Source organism: Motacilla alba, chromosome 7 (genome assembly GCF_015832195.1).
Source record: "Motacilla alba alba isolate MOTALB_02 chromosome 7, Motacilla_alba_V1.0_pri, whole genome shotgun sequence".
Lineage (NCBI taxonomy): Eukaryota > Metazoa > Chordata > Aves > Passeriformes > Motacillidae > Motacilla > Motacilla alba.
This window is the reverse complement of record NC_052022.1, coordinates 5427573-5446404: the sequence shown is the minus strand read 5'-3', so window position 1 is coordinate 5446404 and position 18832 is coordinate 5427573. Positions and strand designations below refer to the sequence as shown.

Sequence of the window (18832 nt, the reverse complement as noted above, 5' to 3'; positions counted from 1 at the left end):
ATAAGTTTAGATAAGGTGTTAGGAAGAAATTATTAGCTGTGAAGATGATGAGGCTCTGGCACAGGTTGCCCAGAGGAGCTGTGGCTGCTCCATCCTTGGAAGTGTCCAAAGGCCAGCTTGGATGGGGCTTGGAGCAACCTGGGATTATGATTTCTTTGCCCCTCTTGGTGAGTGGGGTACAAAACCTGGGGAAAAATGTACCACTCTTTTTAAAGTACATTAAATGTGATTGCCTTTCCTGTAGCATGATGGTTGCATAAAGCCTCCAGGTGCCTCAGTGCCGTGCCAAGCACGGTGACATTCAAGCGTTTTACGCTTTATTTCAGCGTGGTTTGTTCAGCACTTAGAGCAAGAGTGTCCGTGTGAATAGAACACTTTCCATCTGGCCTTTGCACATTCTGAGATGCATCTGAACTGTCAGAAAAGAACATGGTATTTTGGATATTAAAACATTTAGCTCTTACGGTGACATTTAATAGTAAAATGTTTGAAACTGTTCTATTACTGGTGAATAGCAAGAGATAAAAACTGAACAGTGGCTCCTCTGTGAGAGTAAGAGTAATATTCACTTAGAAGACATTTCCCACTGTAATAGAAATATACTACTTATGTCAAATTATTTTCCCAAACTTTTATCTTTCATCTTCTGAAATGAATACTTTTATCCATGAGCATTTGTTAAATTGTAGGAAGGCATTGCGGTGTTTTTATACTAAGCGGTTTTGGGTAGGGAAAAATAACAGCAAAGAGGAAAACATTGCTGCAAATGGTCAATCTTGCTGTCAAGTGTACGTATGTTTATGTTTACAATTTAAAATCTGGAGGTGAAAATGGAGAAGTGCATTATTGTTTCCTTTGAAAAGGCTTTTTGGGAAATATCCCCAAACTTCTATTTTCCATTAAAATGAGATCATACAGTTTTTATAAGTTTCTCTGCAATAACTTCAGGGGCACTCAGGAATACCAGATGCTGTGTTGTTTCCCTCATTTTCCATAGCCTAATCAGCAAACATCTTCCAGGACAGAGTTATTGCTTGGCATCTCCACAGTGAGTAACTCCCTGTGCCATCCCCATGTGAGGCCCTGGGTCTGTGCAAATAAAGCCAGGCTTGGAGCTGTGAGAGCATTGCCTGCTTAGGAGATGCACCAAAGTCAGATCAGGACAGACTTCACTGAAGGGAGCATAGTCTACCTTGTCTCATTGTACATTATTTATCCCCTTTCAAAGATACATTAACCTAACTTCCTAAATGTGTGGATGAAGTTTTAATGTGTTCAGCACAAGGCCGGGGTGGAAAAAGGCAAAGGAAAGTTCCTCAGTTGTTGTTTTTTCTTTTGGAAAGCTGTGGACTGAAGCATTTCTTTTGCATGCAAGATACACAGATAAATGAAATGAAGCATAGGATTAAAGCATGTGTTACTGCAATTAAATTAACTCATTGCATATTTAAATAGTCCAGCAGTCTGGGAGCCCAGTTGTGAGAGGAATGTCCATCATAGCAACTGGAATATTAACAAGAGAAACTTGACTGAATAAATTGGGAATACAAATGCAGGCACCCGTGCTGGCTAGGTTGTACCAATGCATTTTGCTTTGTGAAATGTCAGCTGAGTGCTCATCTGCAGCCAAAAAAAAACAAAACAAAAAAACCAAAAAACCAAATGAAATGGTGGGAATCATTAGGAAAGGAGCAGAGCACAAAATGCCAGACTTCCTTATGGTCCGTATCCATAGTCAACTCCATCTTAAATACCATGGGCAGGTCTGAGCCCTCAGCTCAGAAAAGCTACAGTAAAAGTGGAAAAGATGCAGAAAAAGATGCAAGGGTAAATAAACAAAGTTATAGAAGAGCTTTTGTACAAAGAACAAGTGAATAATGAGGTCCTTCAGAGAAATATGACTTTAGGATAGAAAACTGAAATCAGACATGACCTGGAAAGGTTGAACAGGATGAAGTTCCTTGGTGTTTTGGTGCACATGATTGATAATTTCTAAGAAGCTATTTCAGGCAGTATCCTTATATCTTTCCCACATATTGCCCAACAAATGCAGTTGGCAGCTCTTGGAGAAAGGGAAAGGACTTGTGGTTTGATATGGTAGATCTTTTTGGGTGTAAAATGTAAAAAAAAATTTAATGTGAGCTACCGAAATTTTTTTCTCATTTCATGCAGCTGTGCATGGTGAAGTCTTAACGCTTTCCCAATTAGTCCATCTCTCCTGTTATTATGAAAATTATTTGGTTTGAAAAGTGGTTTTGTAATGTCAAGGCAATGCTGTGTTTTTAACTCTTGAGCAGAAATCAGGATTCCCACTGTTCTAGACTTCCCACTGTTCTAGACTTCCCCTTCTCTTGGAAAATGCTGTACAAAGCCAATTAAATAATCCAGATTTTTACTGACTTCACCCTCTTAAGAATATTTTTCTAAAGTATTATAACTTTATCTTTGACAGGAATGCAGAGGCTCTTTTATGACTGCTGAAATACCAGAAATATACCACTCCTCAGCTGTCAACCTAATCCAAAATAGTTTTAAATAATTGTGTGTATTCTATGAAATGAAGGGCAACTTTTTAATGATATAGTTTTAGTGACCAGACACTCCCCATCAAAGGAGCGTGGAGTCAGGGAAACAAAAGAAGAAAGGCTGACAAGAAATTTTGTTTAAATCCTCATGTTTCATCAGTTTTTAGGTCTAGGTCTCTCAGAAAGAAGCCCAACAATGACACCCAGGGCAGAATTTTTCATTAAGTTCAATTCTGTTATCAAATGGAAAGGCAGTGTTCCACCTTAGGGCACCCTAAGGAGCTGCAGGGGTACAGCAGCTGCTCTCAGGCAGTGCCATATGCACAGACCCTGGGGAATGAGCTGAGCCCAGGGAAATGACAGCATTGTTCCCTTTTCCTTGTCCAGTGGATGCAGCAGCTTTGCAAGTGATGACCTGTGCACCTTGGCAGAGTGGGGAACGGAGGCAGGATGGCAAGGAGCTGCTCTAGGGGGATACCAACACTAACAAATACTTCAGAGTGCTAGCCCCAAGTGTTACAAATCACTGCAGCACACGAGCCCCTTGTAACACACCAGACAAAATGTCAGAAATGCTGATATCTGATATCAATCCTGTCTGGGCTCGTTCTGCATTATTACAGTGCTAGGTTTTTATTCAACTGGCGCATGGAATGTGTAAAGCTCTGTTTGTGCTCTGATGCTCCTGCAGTGCTCCTTGGCAGGTGATTCGTGCTGGCCCAAAACCTGCTAGAAGGAGACTGTACCAATGCACTGGTTTTTACTGCAGATATCCCTAGAAACAGCACTCAGAGTGAAAATTAGGTATTTAGCAACCTCCCTCACCACCAGAGGAACACTTGGCTAAGCTTACTCCAGAAATGCCAGAGAACATCTTCTGCTGGAGAAAATGTGGCAGAATCCAGTGGGCTACAGAAGGCCTTTCCTCCCCTACTTATTTTTTATTTTTGTATAGGTGATAGTGACCTTCTCCAAAACACTGCTCTGAGATGAAACGTCTAAAGCTGGCCTGTTTGGCTGTGAAATCTTAACATTAGGCTACTGAAAAAAGGTCCTATTGCCTTTGTGCAGGAGGGGAAAGAGCTGCAGAGCATTGAGGAACTGTTTCATCTCCCCTCACCTGCAGAGTACATAGCTGCTGAAAGAAGGAAAATAATCTGTAATTCTCATTACACCAAAGCAGGAGGAGCAAAAGCAGGGCAAAAACTTCTGACACACAACACAGATGTCAGCAGTGAAGGGAGTGATCCGAATGGAAATTGCTGAAATAGTCTGAAAATGTCTCAGTTTGGATATCTGAATATGAGCCAAACACACTGACATTTAGCTGTGTTTGTCCAAGAGAGGGTAGGAGGTTACACCTGATGGTCCCCAGGGCTCTCTTCATCCTGTGGTCCTGAGAGTGTGTGACCCTGAGTGCAGGGTGACAAAGAAGAGGGAGAGGACTTCCAACTGAACTGTGACAGAGAGGCTGAGGGGCTTGTCCAGAGGGATAAATTATATTAAAGATATAAAATTATATATATATAAAATTTTATATATAAAGATATAAAATATCTTTATCTATTAAATATATAAAATGCTATATTTAAAATAACATTTTATATTAAAGATATAAAATGTGTTATGATATACTTTAGGAAATAAATTAGTTTTCAGGTTGCTGCTTATGTTTTTTTTCCTATGAGTCCTCCAAGCCTGGATTTGAATCTGCTCATTTGGAAAAAAATAAATTGTATTTTATCTCAGCATACATACCACTTGGTAAAGTACTTCTTATTTTAGATTATTTTCAGACATTCTTATTAAACAAAGGTCACATCCCCTCAAGATCCAAAGGTATTAAAACTTGCTATCAGCGGGCTGGTTCTTTTATCTCCTTGAATTTTGATATGAAATAAGATGGTGACAACTATCAATAGTGTCTGAGTCTCTGGACATTTTTGTTTGCTTGCCAAGGATGTTATGTTGAAGTCTGGAGATTTGGCAAATGTTGGTCTCATCTAAGCTTTGATTTTTTTTCCCAGTATTTGTGCATCCTGTTCTCAGAGGGCACTACTGTCTCCAGGGGAGTTGGTGTGTGGGCATCACAAGGTGCTGATAGCTGAGGTTGTGACAGGCCTTAATCCAAGAAATTACCCTCCTTTTTCAGCCTCATTTGTCATGATGAATCACCTTCATCTGACATGGGAAGAGACATCCATGGCTGGAGGTACAATGGGTGCTGTTCACAGCCCTGGCTCTGCTCCAGGCTGCAGGAGTGCAGGGGGCTCAGGATGGAGAAGAGAAGGGACAGGTTGATTATTGAGTCACGTGTCATGGTTGGTGACAAGAGACAATAAAAGGATGTTTGTGCATGGTGTCATCAAGCCCCAAGGTGCAAAATGATGTTGGTAATAAAGTATTTCATCCTAAGGACTCTCCAGGGAGATTTTCAGTAATACCAGTAACTGAAGGAAACATCTCACAAGCCAAAGGCAGAGGCAGATTTACATTTTAAAGTAGATTTATGTTTTAAGGACTGTACTGATGGGTCTGCTAAACACACAGCAGCCTTATGTCCAGACTGTAAACATTCATATGTACATGGCTGTGGTCTTTGAGGAGAGGCCTTTCTGTGGCCAGACTTGCTTTGAGCTTCCCAGTACCAGAACCTGTTTGGTGCTTTTCCATCTCTAGGTATAAACCAGAAGTTAAAGGCAAACTCCTTTGTGCCAAGGAAAAATCCTTTAGGAAGGGCATTTTAGAAATGTGCAAAAAGGCAAAAAATGAAGTGCTCAGGATTACAGAAACCCTTTTTTTTTGTGTACATTTTGTACTAAAGCTCCAATAGTGCTCTCCTGCAGCTGCAGCAGTGCTGGGGGCTTCACACCCCCACAAAGCCTGGCTTACAGCAAGGTCCTTCCCAGTGCATCGTGGCTGAGACCCCCCTGCTCCGTGCGTGAGGAATGAGAGACCAGATGAGAAAGAGAGGGGAATGAATGTTACAAACACTTTTGCTTTGTGTGGTGGAAGGCCAGTTAAGATATCAACTTATCAGAGGGATGTCAGCAAAAGGTGTGATTAATGATAGCAAAGTCAGGGAATTCATTGCTTCAACAAAGTACATAATCCTATGGTTTTAGGGAGGGATTCTCAGGTGCCTAATAAATAACTCAATATATAGTGAAAACCCTTCTGGTGCCATACATTTCAGATGACAAGTTCAGTTTCATATTTGGGATATTAGATAGATATTTACAGGTAATTTTTAAGATATTAGAAAAATTAGTTTTTCCTAGAACGTGTTGCATAGAGAAGTAGAATCAATTTTTCTCTTTCTCACAGCAATTTTACATGGTTTTGAATGTGATGACTTTAGTAGAATGAATCTGGCATTAAGCAAGATCACAATCTGTCCCTGGTTTTAATAGATTAGATGGTATCAAATAAATATGTCATTTTTGTAAACAGAAAGAGCTGTTTCAAAGGTATAGGTTTTATTTATTATTTTGAAATATAATTGGTTTTGAAAACAGAATGGCCCCAGCCCCAAAATTTTTAAGTTTATATATAAAAAAATTTTACTGTGGAGAATTATTAGACTTGGAGTTATTAGAGCATTTTAAAGAGGATTTTCTCCCTTACCTTCACATGTAATTCCATCACCGCTGTATCCAGGGGGACAAGGACCACAGTGAAACTCTCCATCTGCAGCTGGCTTGCACTGCACACCCGTGAAACAGGGCAGGGCAGCACACCCCGCCCTGTGCTGCACCCCGCCGCTGGTTTTTGGCAGATCCACAGCCCCCCTTGCTCTGCTGAACACCCTCCTGGCTGCTGTGGGGTGTGCTGGGAGCCTGGCTCCAGGAGCAGACCCTGCTGGGACATCAACATTCCGGGATGGAGCAGCAAGGGAAGGACCCAGCCCGCGGGGAGGGACAGGGAGGCGCGTGGCCACAGGAGATGCTCTGGGCTGCTCCGTTGGGAAAGCCTGGGCTGGTTTATTCCTCAAGGCTGAGACTCGACTGGGCCATTTCCTGGGAGGATAACCATGCCTGGAACGAGTCTGTGAGCTTGCAGGGAACGAACCTGGATGTTCGGATGTTGTGTTGGGATGAGGAGGAACAGTCCCCACTGTAGTTTCTTTGTGTTGCTTGAAATGGAGAGGGGGCTGGGAGGTCACACTGACTCCTGGTGCTCTGGGCTCTGGCTCCTCATGCAGAAAGGATGTGAATGTGTCACTTTTCTCAAGAAAACGTTGTTTTTCTTGTGCTGTGAGCTCCATATCAGGCTGTTTTTCTGGCGATGTCTGAGCTTGGGAAGTCTCCCTTTCCACTGTAAGGGATGGAGTGTGAATGGCTGTGGGGTTTCTTTCCAAAAGGAATGTAATATCTTGTCTTGGAATTTGGGGTTGGGAAAGAAGGGAAAATACATTTCTTGATGTCTTAGATACATCTTCTTGATGAGAGTCTCCAGCATCTTCAATATTTCTTCCAGGAGAGTCCATGTGGGTTTGGAAAGATCTTGAAGCTAGGGAAGAAGGAAGATCTATATTAGCTAAATTTGCTGGTCTAGAGTTGAAAGAAACCACAGTGAATTTTGGGCTTGGAGCAAACAACAGAACATCAATTCTAGAAGTAAAAGAGTTAATTATCAGATATTACAGGGAGCTTTATGCCAACTGGTTTAGCAAGTACATGGGGCTGTCTGCTGCAGGTGACACCAGCACTGATGCACAGGGAAGTGCAGTGATGACACTTGAAGGGTGGCATTCATGAACCAGATGAAACATATTTTTGGTAGCAAGTCTCAGGGAAGGTCAGGCATTATTTGAGTTGCAGCACTGGGCTGACATGCAGGGGTTAAATTGCAGCCAAGCAAAAACTTGCCTTGCTGCTTTACTAATTTTGGCTTACGCTGGTCTGGGAGGTTTTGGTACATTGCACCTTTTTTTTTGTGGTGAATCTTCTAGTTCTTGACCTCCTGAGCCAGGATTTGCTTCTTATTACCTGCTTGTAGTGCACTGCTGTGCTGGGAAATGCTCTGAGGGCATAACTCAGAGAGTTTGCATTCCAGCTCTTTGAGTCAAGGAGACAGAACATCACAGCTTGGCACAGACAGATGCTGGAGGTGGAGACACACACAGTGTCAACATGGCCCTTGGCAAGAGCGTGCCCTGGAGAGGCTCCAGTGCCATCACACCAGTGGGTGACTCTGGAATGCTTCTGTAGCCCTTCTGAAGGCAAAGGGAAGTTTTAGGAAAGCTTTTAAAGGAGACAAATGGAAGAGCTTTGTTGGTGCTGTGTACAGCTCCCTGCAGACGAGAGGGGCAGCGTGTGAGGGAGCGGCCGGTTTGTTACTGTCACCCACTTGTCCCAAAGCCAGCCACCTTTTCAGCTGTGTAAGGAGGGATGATAGATGGGCAGAGGGGACTCTCTGAAGGGCCTTGAAAGTGGAGACGAGTAGTTTGAATCAATACTTTCAGGAAGATTAATGGCCATCTGCTGATGCTAATGAATGGAAGAGGCTATTTTTAACCGGTTCTGGCACACTCACTCTGTAGGATATGGAATATATTGGATCCTGAACAACAAGCCTCGCTTGGTTCTGGGGCTAACCCCATGCAGGATGCACCTCTTTCTTTAAATATAAATATTAATCACTTTCTAAAAACTCCCACTGATGGAGATCTTAACCACAGATAGCAAGGAAAGAGATTCGGATGCTTGGCAAGGGTCAGATGAAAGTTAGGGCATTGACTGGACCAAAACAAATCCTGGCAGCCAAAGCAGTGTTTATTTGGCTGATAAATAGTGTCATTCTGCTGGCAGCTGATGAGTTTCTATTGGCCTGAAGCACATTGTTTTGGAGATTTACAATGGTGCTGAATCAAGCTGTGGCCATCAGCAGGTAAATATGTGTATTTAGTGGGGCAGAAGGCAAATACATGGATTTCAGTATCCAAAGTAAGGCTGGTGAATGATGGGGGAATGGAAGAACAGAGATGATGAAACAGGAGGACATCAGCAAAAAGAGCATGTGAGGATAGGAGAAGTCAAAGGATTTTTAAAAATGAATGAATGAGAGAAAGATGAAAGAAGTATCTCCACGGAAAATTATCGGTAATAGATGATCATTATAACCCTTAGAAAATTTGATTCAGGGACAAGAAATCAACAGGAATGACAGTGAAGGGCTGAATGACCTCTCTGACAAATTTCCAAAATGAGCCCTGATTATAGCTTTGAGCTCCTTCCACTGTGTCATAATTAAATGGGTTTTCCTCCCAATTAAATTTGAGTAACTAGTAAGGGGATCAGACTGACTACCTGAGAAAAGGAAATCTTTTATTTCTTTAGCAGATGATAGAGGTGAGATACCCATCCTTCAAATAAACTTCATTTTTCCCTGTAAGAGGGAGCACATTTTTGGAGTATTTCTGTGATAAGGTAATTTTTACATCTCAAATGCTACAACTGAAGAGTAGTGACACATTTTTGTTGGTCATTCATTATGATATATACTGATAAAGGTCTCTCAGCCACTCTGTAGAGTTGACTAAACTTCATAAAATGTTGGTGACATTCAAGGGTGTCAACCAGAGTGTCCTCTCAGCTTTCATTGTTTCAGATTTTTGCTTGCATTGATAGTGTGAAATTTAGTTCAGATAAGAACACAATAGAGTTTTCTCTGGAATACCTGAAAATTTCTTTCTGCAGCCTTCCAAGTATCTAAATAAGCTAAAACAAAGAAAGCAAACCAAAAGAATGCAGTCTCAGTTGTCTGTAGTCAGCAGCTTTCTCAAATCCTGCATTACTTCAATTTATTTTCCTTGCTGTTGATCAATATCTTCAAATGTGTAACCCATTATCAATGCAAACTGTGAGAGTGTGGATCTGGTTTTCCCTGCTATGGCAGCCTATGATTGCATATTGGACTGGGTGAAATCACCTCAAAAACCCCACAAGGTGAAGTGCTCAAGGTTACATGATGGTTCACTGCCTGCCAGTGTTTCTGCCCATACTAACGGGGAAATGGGCAGCAGTGGAATAACTGAGTTTATTTTTCACAGAAGAAGATCAGAGACCGAGATGCTGCTGCAGCTCTGGCCCAGCTGGGCATGGCAGGACCTCTGCTCTTATTGATGCACTGTGAGCAGAGCATCATTCCTGCATGGATCAGGTCCCAAAAAGACAGACTCCTGTGCTGTTCCCATCTGGGGAACACTGGAGCAAAGATGACAGAGAGCACATTTCTGAGACACAGGTTTATCATCCCTCATCCAGCTGGGCACCAGCACACCTTCCATCCATGTGGTGCAGGAGTCCCCCAGCCTGCGACCCTCCAGCCTCTGCTTCTCCCAGGGTTTCCCATTGGGATTTCACAAATCAGAACTGTCACAGCCAGACCCTGGTTCTTCAGTGCCATCATGGTACAGCAAATCTGCAGGATCCAGATCATTCCCAAGGGAATAAAAATGACCACTGAAGCTGGTGAAAACAGCCATTCACAGAGAAGGTACTTGACATCTTTTAAACCCAGGGTGAGATATAAACATTCTGAAACAGAAAGGAGACCAAATATATTTTTTTCTCTTCTGAATTTATGGTTTGTTTGGTTGGAAGTTTTTGTTTTGTTGTTGTTTTTTGGTTTGGTGTTTTTTTTTCACATTTACAGTCTTTCAGAAAAAGACCAGATCCAGACTGGAATTAAGAGAAGCCATGTCCCTTTCTGACCCCAACTATTTCTGCTTCCAGTGAAGCAGCACACATTTCACACCCTGCCTAGAGCAGGGTGCACCAGGCTGGTTGCCACGTTCCTTGGTGCTGTTCCCCCACATCTTTGCTGGGCTTAGACTTACACACCTTCACACTGTTCTTCCCAAGCCACATGCCTTGGAGACAGCCCCATCCTGACCAAAACTGGCAGCTGACTCTTCAAACACTTGCCTAAGCTGCCTGCAGATATCAGTATTTATCACCCTTCCATTGCCATGCTTCTCTTTGCAGCTATTACAGTTAGAAACTTTCCTTTTGGGTTTTAAATGTGAGTCTAACTTTATATTTATGTAATTATTTGAGCATTACCATGTAATCTCAAGTGCTTCTCTCTCTTTAAATCTAATAAAATGCCTCAAACCAGTCTGCTCTTCAGGTGGAGACTGGCTCCTTCTCCTTAAACTCCTCTGGCTGTGGCCAATTCTGCCTGTGACTTCTGAGGATTATGGGCACCTTTAATTCTGCCTGAGTTACAACTCCTTCAGAATTCTGTGAACAGTTTAAGGATTCATTATTAACACAATTCAATAAATTTACAATTTGTGTAGTTTTAGAGCTATTAACATTTAGTGGTACCTGCTGTCCAGCCCATTTCTCATTCAGAAGAATGTTGGCAGAGAAATGCTCTTTTGACATATTACACTGTGTGGGTCATCATTTAAAATTTGAGACATCTACCAGCACATAAATCTTATTTAAAATGTCAAGAGAGAGCAGAAAAATTACACTGGTCTAAGAAGTCTTGTTACTAGAGTGCTAAGGATATTCCCATTTCCCTCTGTATGTTTCCATGTTAATATTTGTTTCTGTATTTACTGAGTGAGGAAAGGGAAACAAGAGAAGCTGTCAATAGGATGCTCCAGGGAAATTCTGTTTTTTTCATCAGCGCTTAGTTTGTTCTTTTATATTATTATGTTCTGGCATTATTTTCTTTTCTACTCAGAGTGTTTTTAATTCCTAAATCTCTTGTTTTGCCATCCAGTCATATCCTGATGTCTTCCCTCTCCTAAATATTCAGTAACACATTTTTGCTCTCTTTTCCTTCCTCTCAAGCATCCAGAAGCTCTCCACATTAGATGCTGGGAGGAATTCCCAGTCACTAGACCCGTTCTCCTACTCCAAGCAGTAACTCCCAGAATAAATTCCTCACTACCTTTAAGTAAAATACAGCTTCAACCTCCCAAGTTTTACAAAGAGTTACTTCCAGGATATTTTTTTTTTTTTTTGGTAGCAGAAAAAACATTTCAAAGGCTCATTGTGATTGGAATATTAGTGTAAATTTAGATAGGAGCCTAATTTTTGACCTAATGATCCTTTATGTATTTTTTAATGTAAAAAAGTGGAAAGTCAGATGTGGTGTGCCTCACATCCACACAGCTCAGCACAGAGCAGAGCAGTCACACTACTGTGTCTCCATCTGAAGGAGTATTCAGTCCTTGTGCTCTCAAACCACCACTTCTGTGAGGGGCAAATTTACTTACTTGATGCTTTAATGATGAAATTAAAAGGTGAACATCTAGTTCACTGTCCCTGAGCTCTTTCAGCCTGATAGAAAATGAGATTGTGTCGCTGATATTGCTGTCTGGTGAGCAATTTTCTTCCCCTTCACCTACCAAAATCATGAGCAGCAGGGAATAGTTTGTGGATTCTGCATCGCTCAGCCACTTCTGATTACAACAACTCCTCTGCTCCAGACTCTGTTTGCCAATGTGGCTGCAGCTGCACATACACAATTCTCTAACACCATTCAGGATTTGCAAGGCAAATTTGTCTTGTGTCAATGAAATACAAAATCATTCTGTTCTAACACAACACTTGTGGGGAGGAGAAAACCTGGCATCTTCAGTCAGCTCACCCACTAAACCTTGTTCAGGAGTCTTTGCTCAGAGAAAATGATGCCCACAGATGGAAGGGTGTCTAAACTCTGCTATCCAGGAGGCCTCTTCCAGTTCTGGGATGTTGAAAACCCAAGTGAGTATACAAGAAAATATTGCCTGAGAGTGAGGTAGGGAGTTTGCTTATGTCACATTAAAGGTCATTTGTAATTTTTGCATCACTGTGCAGTTCATTTGCTTCAGGGTTTTCAGAGCAATATAATTGACATCTCAATTCATTAACTGCTGTCTTTAAAGAAAATGGGGATTCTGAGATGGCTGGCCAGGAAAGAACCAGTTCATGAAGACACAAATTATATTATTGACTACTTGACAAAGTTTTCAGTCTTATCTAAGATATGTCAAGGAATACATAAATATTTTCCCTTTCATACTGAACAAATACAAAACAGTTGTTAGCAAGATTTTGCTAAGGTATAGCTCTTTTTAAATAGGGAATAGTTTTCTATTTGTAAAACTCTTTCAATATAAAGCATTGTGATTTAGAGTTTAAGAAACAATAAAACCTTTCATGATGTTTAAGAGATTGTGGAGATTAATTAAAGAGTAATTATGAAGATTACATGACAGAAAAAACTAAGAAGAACAAAGAGTTGGGACACTAATACTGCCTTAGTCTGTATTCATTCAAGTCAGATTTCCCATAGATTGAAGTGATCAGCTCCTTTTTTGGCCTCCTGGGCAGATAAGAGTACTATTAGGCCATGGGTTGGAGTCCTAGCATGACACTCAAGTCTGAAACTGATAGAACAGCTTTAAATATGAAATTCATCCTAGTACATTACATTTCCCCCTCTTATGTGGATCTGCTTTCCAAGTAAGATTCTTGGGACAAGAATCCCCCAAGCCAAGAATTACATGCAGGCAAAGTGCAGGAAGGTGATTAACACAATGAGAGAAAAATGGGTCTTTGAGGAAAATAATGTATTTTGAGCTCTTTGTTTTCAGACTCTGTTTGTTGGGTGGTTTTCCTTATTTCTTTTGTGATTTTTTTTTTTTCTGTATGTTTTCAATACAAATTTTGCCATCAGGGTCACCAGAGACAACGTTTTTAAAATGGTGTAAGAATTACTGATTGCAAAGATAGGAACATGCTCCCCACACAAGGATATTTTTTCCCTTCTCTACCAAGAATTTTCTTTATCAGTAGCTTTTTTTTTTTTTTTTTTTGGATTGCCTATGGAGGTTTATAACCTGCTATGTTTTTACAAACAATGTTTTCTCAAACACCTCGTCTACCTTCCAGTTTATTTCAAGATTTAATTGAAAACTTCCCTCATGTGGGTTGGAAAGAACTCAGAATGTTTGATGTGCTCTCACCCCTGGCACAGGAGCCATGCTCCTCTCACTGCTTTGCTGCCAGAGTTCCTTCCGTGCTCTTTATATTCCTTGGGTCTAACCCCTTCTCTGCTGCTGCTTTCAGAAGTGCTCTTCCTGTGCTTTTCTCTGAATTCCCAGCCAAGAAAACAGGAAGAGAAGGAGAAGCATGGTTGGGTTTCAAAACACACCCTGGTTCTCCCACTTAACCCCCTCGTAGCTGATTTATCACCCTTCCTTTCATTGTCCCTTGTCCATCTTTCAGGTCTGAACTCCTCCCCCTCCTCTTTTGTGCTCTGCCTCCTCCAATTATTGGAACCTGAAACTGCATTATTTCAGCAGCTACGAAGGTGGTGTTAAGATTGAGTTCATGGAACCAAATTATATTTTCTATTCAAGAATTGACAGTATAGTTTAGTTCTCAGAAGTGAGATAGATGGAAAAATTAATAGAAACTGTGTTCTTATCTGATGATGCCTCATGGGTCTCCAGACTCTCTCATGGCATGAACAGGTTGATAGATATATACAAAATAGGCTAAATTAAGGCAGATCATTTCTGAAACATCCCTGTCTAATACTCTGAAATATCTATGTAGAATCCTTTAGAAGAGTAATAATAGATTATAAAGAAAGTTCACTTCTTCGAAAGAAAAGCCATAATATTTCTTCAAAGAAAAAAATCGCTGAGATACTTCAAAGTATTTCAGCAAAAAAAAATAGCAAAGAATAAATTACTGAAATACTTATTTTATTCAATTCAAGAAATAAATGGTCTAAAACAATAATTATGTTGTTTTGGGCTGTAAACATATAAAAATTGAGTTATTTTACATATGAAAGCCAAGACACAAAATGAACTATGCCTTACTGGGAACCAGTAATGAATCTATTTAAAAATCATGTAAGCATGTATAAACACTTTCAGTGAATTCATGCTTTTATGGAATTCTCCACAATTTCAACTGATTAGGCTGACAAGTACCTAGACTTTCTTCCCAATTTAGAAAGCAAAAGGCAAGGAATTGCAATAATAAGATTTCAGATGCTATGGCACAGAGAAACTAAGCTAGTTCTCTTTGAGAAAACAAAGGTTGCACTGGATATCTTTTGAGGTCCCTTCCAACACTGTTATTCTGATTCTCTGAAATTCTAAATCTAACATATTATCAGCACGGGCAATGATTTTCTCCTCCATCCCAGAGGATCACGTGTCTTGTGTTGGCTATAGACTGTTGCTGTGTCCCTTCAGGAACGAACCGACCCTACTGATGTGATGTGTAACATTTGGGGAAAAATTCACATGATTTGGCAGTGGACATCCCCTGGTTCTGCAAGAAAGTCCTGTGAAGTCCTACTATACCTTTAAAAACCTGTTCAAAACCAGCAAGATGTTTAGGAACTGGTCCTAAATTTGTCCTGACTATGATAAGTCTGTATATTTCACACCTATTTTTATTTAAACCCTGTACTGTGTCGTGTTCTGTGCTGCTTACGAGTCCTTTCTCTTCAAATCCTTCTTTGCTTTATCCCTTAGTGGAAAGACTCTTGTGTTGCTTTAATGGGGCCAGGATATTGGTCCAGTCTGAGTTACTTCCAGTTCTAAAGGGGCCTTTAAGTGCCTTTAACAAAACAGCAATCTTGTCAAATTTGTGCTAACAGGGTTGGCTCCCTTTAAAAGCTGTGTGCTATTATAGCTGGATGATTAAATGAGCCTGGAAATTCTAAGAGAAGATAATCTTACTCTGCTCTGTCAATGTAAAAAACTACTGAGCCTGTGTCCTGTGTAGATTATTTGTTGGAGACTGAGTTGTTATTATCACTTGAAAGTCATGATGGCCCAGTGATTGCTTAAGCAAAAGGTGGCACATTCTTGGTAGGAGAGAAATGTAATCTGTACTTGATATTCTGATTGAATGTAAATATTATTCATGGCATATAGCTGAGTCCTCTTCCCTAGTGGTTTTATGGCTTGGGCTTCATTGGTCTTCTATTGCTGAGCTACATCATTTCCTAAATATATCATCTGTATTGGAAGCACTTAACAAGTTCTGGATTGACAGAGTGTATGGATCAGTGAAGCTGGAGACCATTTATCTTTTAAATTATCTAAACATATTCTTCCCACTGTGTCTACTTTGGTTGTTATGTTTGGGTCATGGCATATACTGTACAGGTCTCTTGATATTTTTCTGAAAATACTTAATATTTTATGAGGTATCCTTAAGGAGGATAAAGACATCAGAAAGACTCTCTCTGATTCCCTTTCTGTTTTGACAAGTACAGGAGTGGATTTCCAGTGGCAATTACAGACTCAGAGGGCAGGAAAGGGTCAGAGCTTATGTCCAAAATGCCAGGCTGATCCAGGCCTCGTGTGAAGATTGCTGGCATGCCATTTGCAAAAGTGATTCTTTCATAAGACCAAATGTACATGGAATGTCTTTGTGTGGCATTTCTAACCCCACTTCAGTGGCCATTTCATCACATACCCCTTGAAGGAGACATCTTTACATCATAACTGCTCCATCTGAAAAAAAAAATGTACATTTTGTCCTGAAATATACCCCAGTTAGAAACACTGAAAAGGTGTTTCTGACAGGGATCAGCAGCTCCCACCATGCATTCCAGGGATGGATTGTGGACAGTTTCCATGGCCTGAGTCAGAGCTAGGAGCTGGAAGCCATTGACATTCAATGCTTCCCAGTTTTGGAGCCCAGAGGCAGAGCTGAGAGCTCTTACCACACAGAGGCAGATCAGAGTATCCTTTGCTGTGTGTTTAGTGGTTCTGTTTTGTGTTTCCAAGGATCTGAGACAACTTCCCAGCTGATAGCTGCAGCATCTCCATCCCTTCCTCCACGTGGGCCATGTAACTCGTTGCATAAACCACGTCAGGATGGGTTAGTTCCTCTTTGCAAAGCACCCTCTGAATGCTGAACAGTGCTTGCCTTTTATCTACACCTATTGGTACACACAGATCTCAGATTGAAAAGTCCTGTATGTGATGTGCCTGCCTTAACATGAGCTTTTTATGTCTTTCAGGAGCTGTGCTCAGCTCAGTCCATTAGGATAATGCTACTTGTTCAGTGGAGTCACTTATGATTTACACTGGGGTAAGTGAGACTGGAAGCTGGGCCTTGATCTTTTTAATGCAAATTCATCAATTCTGTTAGATAAAAGATGAAAGGAATCTATTACATTCCTCAGTCATCTCTTGAAAAAAAAATCATTTGATTGGTTCCAGGCAGTAAGAAGTCCTTACTCCTGCAGTTATCTCCAGATGTGAAACCTTGAGTTAGTGACCAAAGCTCTTACTGAAGATATTTATTTTTCATGGATAGTGATTAATGATGAGTGCTAATAATGACAGAAGCGATTTCCAAGTTAGAATGTAAGAATGCAAAACTTCATGTTAACATGTTCCTCTGGTGTTTGACTGAGCAGTATGTGTTTAAAGACACACACCTTCTTGTACTTCAAAACATTTTATTCTCCTTTTAAATCCACACCTTGATGCTGATCTGACAGTGGTGCAAATGAGAAGGTGACAGAGGTCTCTCTGATGTAAAATCAAAGTGAATTCAGATGCACAGTGCAGGCACTGGAGGAGTGTGAAGCACAGAGCACGTAAACATAACAAATAGCTGCACATGCAAAAGTATAGCAAGTGCCAAATGTCTACAATACTGCAAATTAACTGCTATGACAGGAGATCTTGCAGTGGTGTTCTGAATGGGAAAGCAGAACTCGATTACAGAGATCATAAAATCACCCCCTCCCTTGATCTTCAGCTGCCTGAACCGGGAGAGGCAGAAAGAGCTGGCTCTGAACAAACAATCTTTTATGGGTGATGGATGTGGCACTTCTTTGTCCAGTAAAATTGCTGATTTACTAATAGTTAAAAAATAAATCCTTTGTGATGACACCAACCTCTCTAACCTGCTAAAGAAAGTGCAAACAGATGGGTATCTGTGTGACTGTGAGCGATGAAAGCAGTCTGCAGAAATACCCACAGCTCCTGACGAGGACGGATATTGCAGCGTGCAGGAACATCACCAGCATCCCCATTAGGATATAGTCATTTTCTTTGTGCCAAGAATATGACCAATGATACTGGGTGGTTTGATTTACTAGATCTGCCTCTTCTAGCAAAAAAGCAACAGATATTTTATACAAAAGTGAAATGTGCCCAGGGAAGCCTGGACAGATTTAAATTCCTCAGGCTTTCCTCTTTATTGCAATGCCAGCAGACTTAAGGGACTTTTGACCCTACTAGTAAATTTTTGAATAAATGTAGGATACCTGCTTTATGGGTCTGAAAGGGACAGGAATAGCTTTTTGTTTCTGATAGGAGAATCTGTTTAAAAAAAATACTTCCCTTTATATGTGAAATTCCACACTGGCTTTTCCTTAAGACTGTTCTGATGTACTTCAAGAAAAATTGCAACCAAGTCTGGTCAGTTTAAAGTGGTACAAACTACAGATATAAGCCAGGTAAAATATGTAAGTGAGAACAGAATGAGGCCCTGCATTTTTAGAGCAGATAAATGTAGCTCAGAAACTTATTTTTAGTTACATAGTTTGCAGTAAGTCAAGCATTTCAAGAGATGAATACCTATCACATATCACTGCTGAAGAAATGCTACTTTGTTGATTATAAATCAGAATTGAAGGAATTTTTGGGTGCAGCTCATCAAACACAGATTTAGGAAACAATTTTCCTCTGGAATGTTTTTCTCCTCGGCAGCCTACAAAGGCAGTTGGGTAATTTTTGTGGTTTTGGTATGAAGAAATACTTATCCTTTAATCCTTAAATCACTGCAATTGATTATAATTTCATGTCCAAAGCAGCCAATAAAAGTACAAAATAGGGATTAGCAAGAGTATTTTTAGATTAAAATTACTTGAGTTGGAAAGAAGTGGCACATAATCTCAGTACCTTCACAAGCACTGTAGCAAGCTGAAGAGGATTTGTTCTGTTTCATTTGAAGACTGATGGAATAAGTTACAAGGGAGAGAAGCTATTATTACAACAGGGAGGATTTCACAATAATCATAATCCACAACTGTACATAGATTTAATTGAGAGTTAATTCTTTTTTGTCTGATATCTTTTAATCATCAGTGCTATACAATACTTCTGCTTCTACTGGCAAAGCACGTGGGAAGGAAAGTTAAACCCATCATTTTGGTCATAAATTAGGACACTCATAAAGCTGCAACAATTGCTTCCATTTCTAAGTATTAAAACAAATGGCTACTCGCATTTAACCTTGAGGCACAAGATTCTCATTGCTTGTATTGTGACATAATTCACAGGAGTGAATATAAGCTTCTGT

General features: G+C 40.5%; 1 protein-coding gene across 1 annotated transcript in view; it reads right to left on the bottom strand.

Moving 5' to 3' along the window:
* The window catches only part of LOC119703311 (von Willebrand factor D and EGF domain-containing protein-like), a 168753-nt gene that overhangs the window by 33017 nt on the left and 116904 nt on the right, over nt 1-18832 (bottom strand). Inside the window, exon 21 of the mRNA XM_038142997.1 lies at nt 6153-7037. Coding sequence (XP_037998925.1) covers nt 6153-7037 — 885 coding nt within the window. The remainder of the gene's footprint in view (nt 1-6152; nt 7038-18832) is intronic.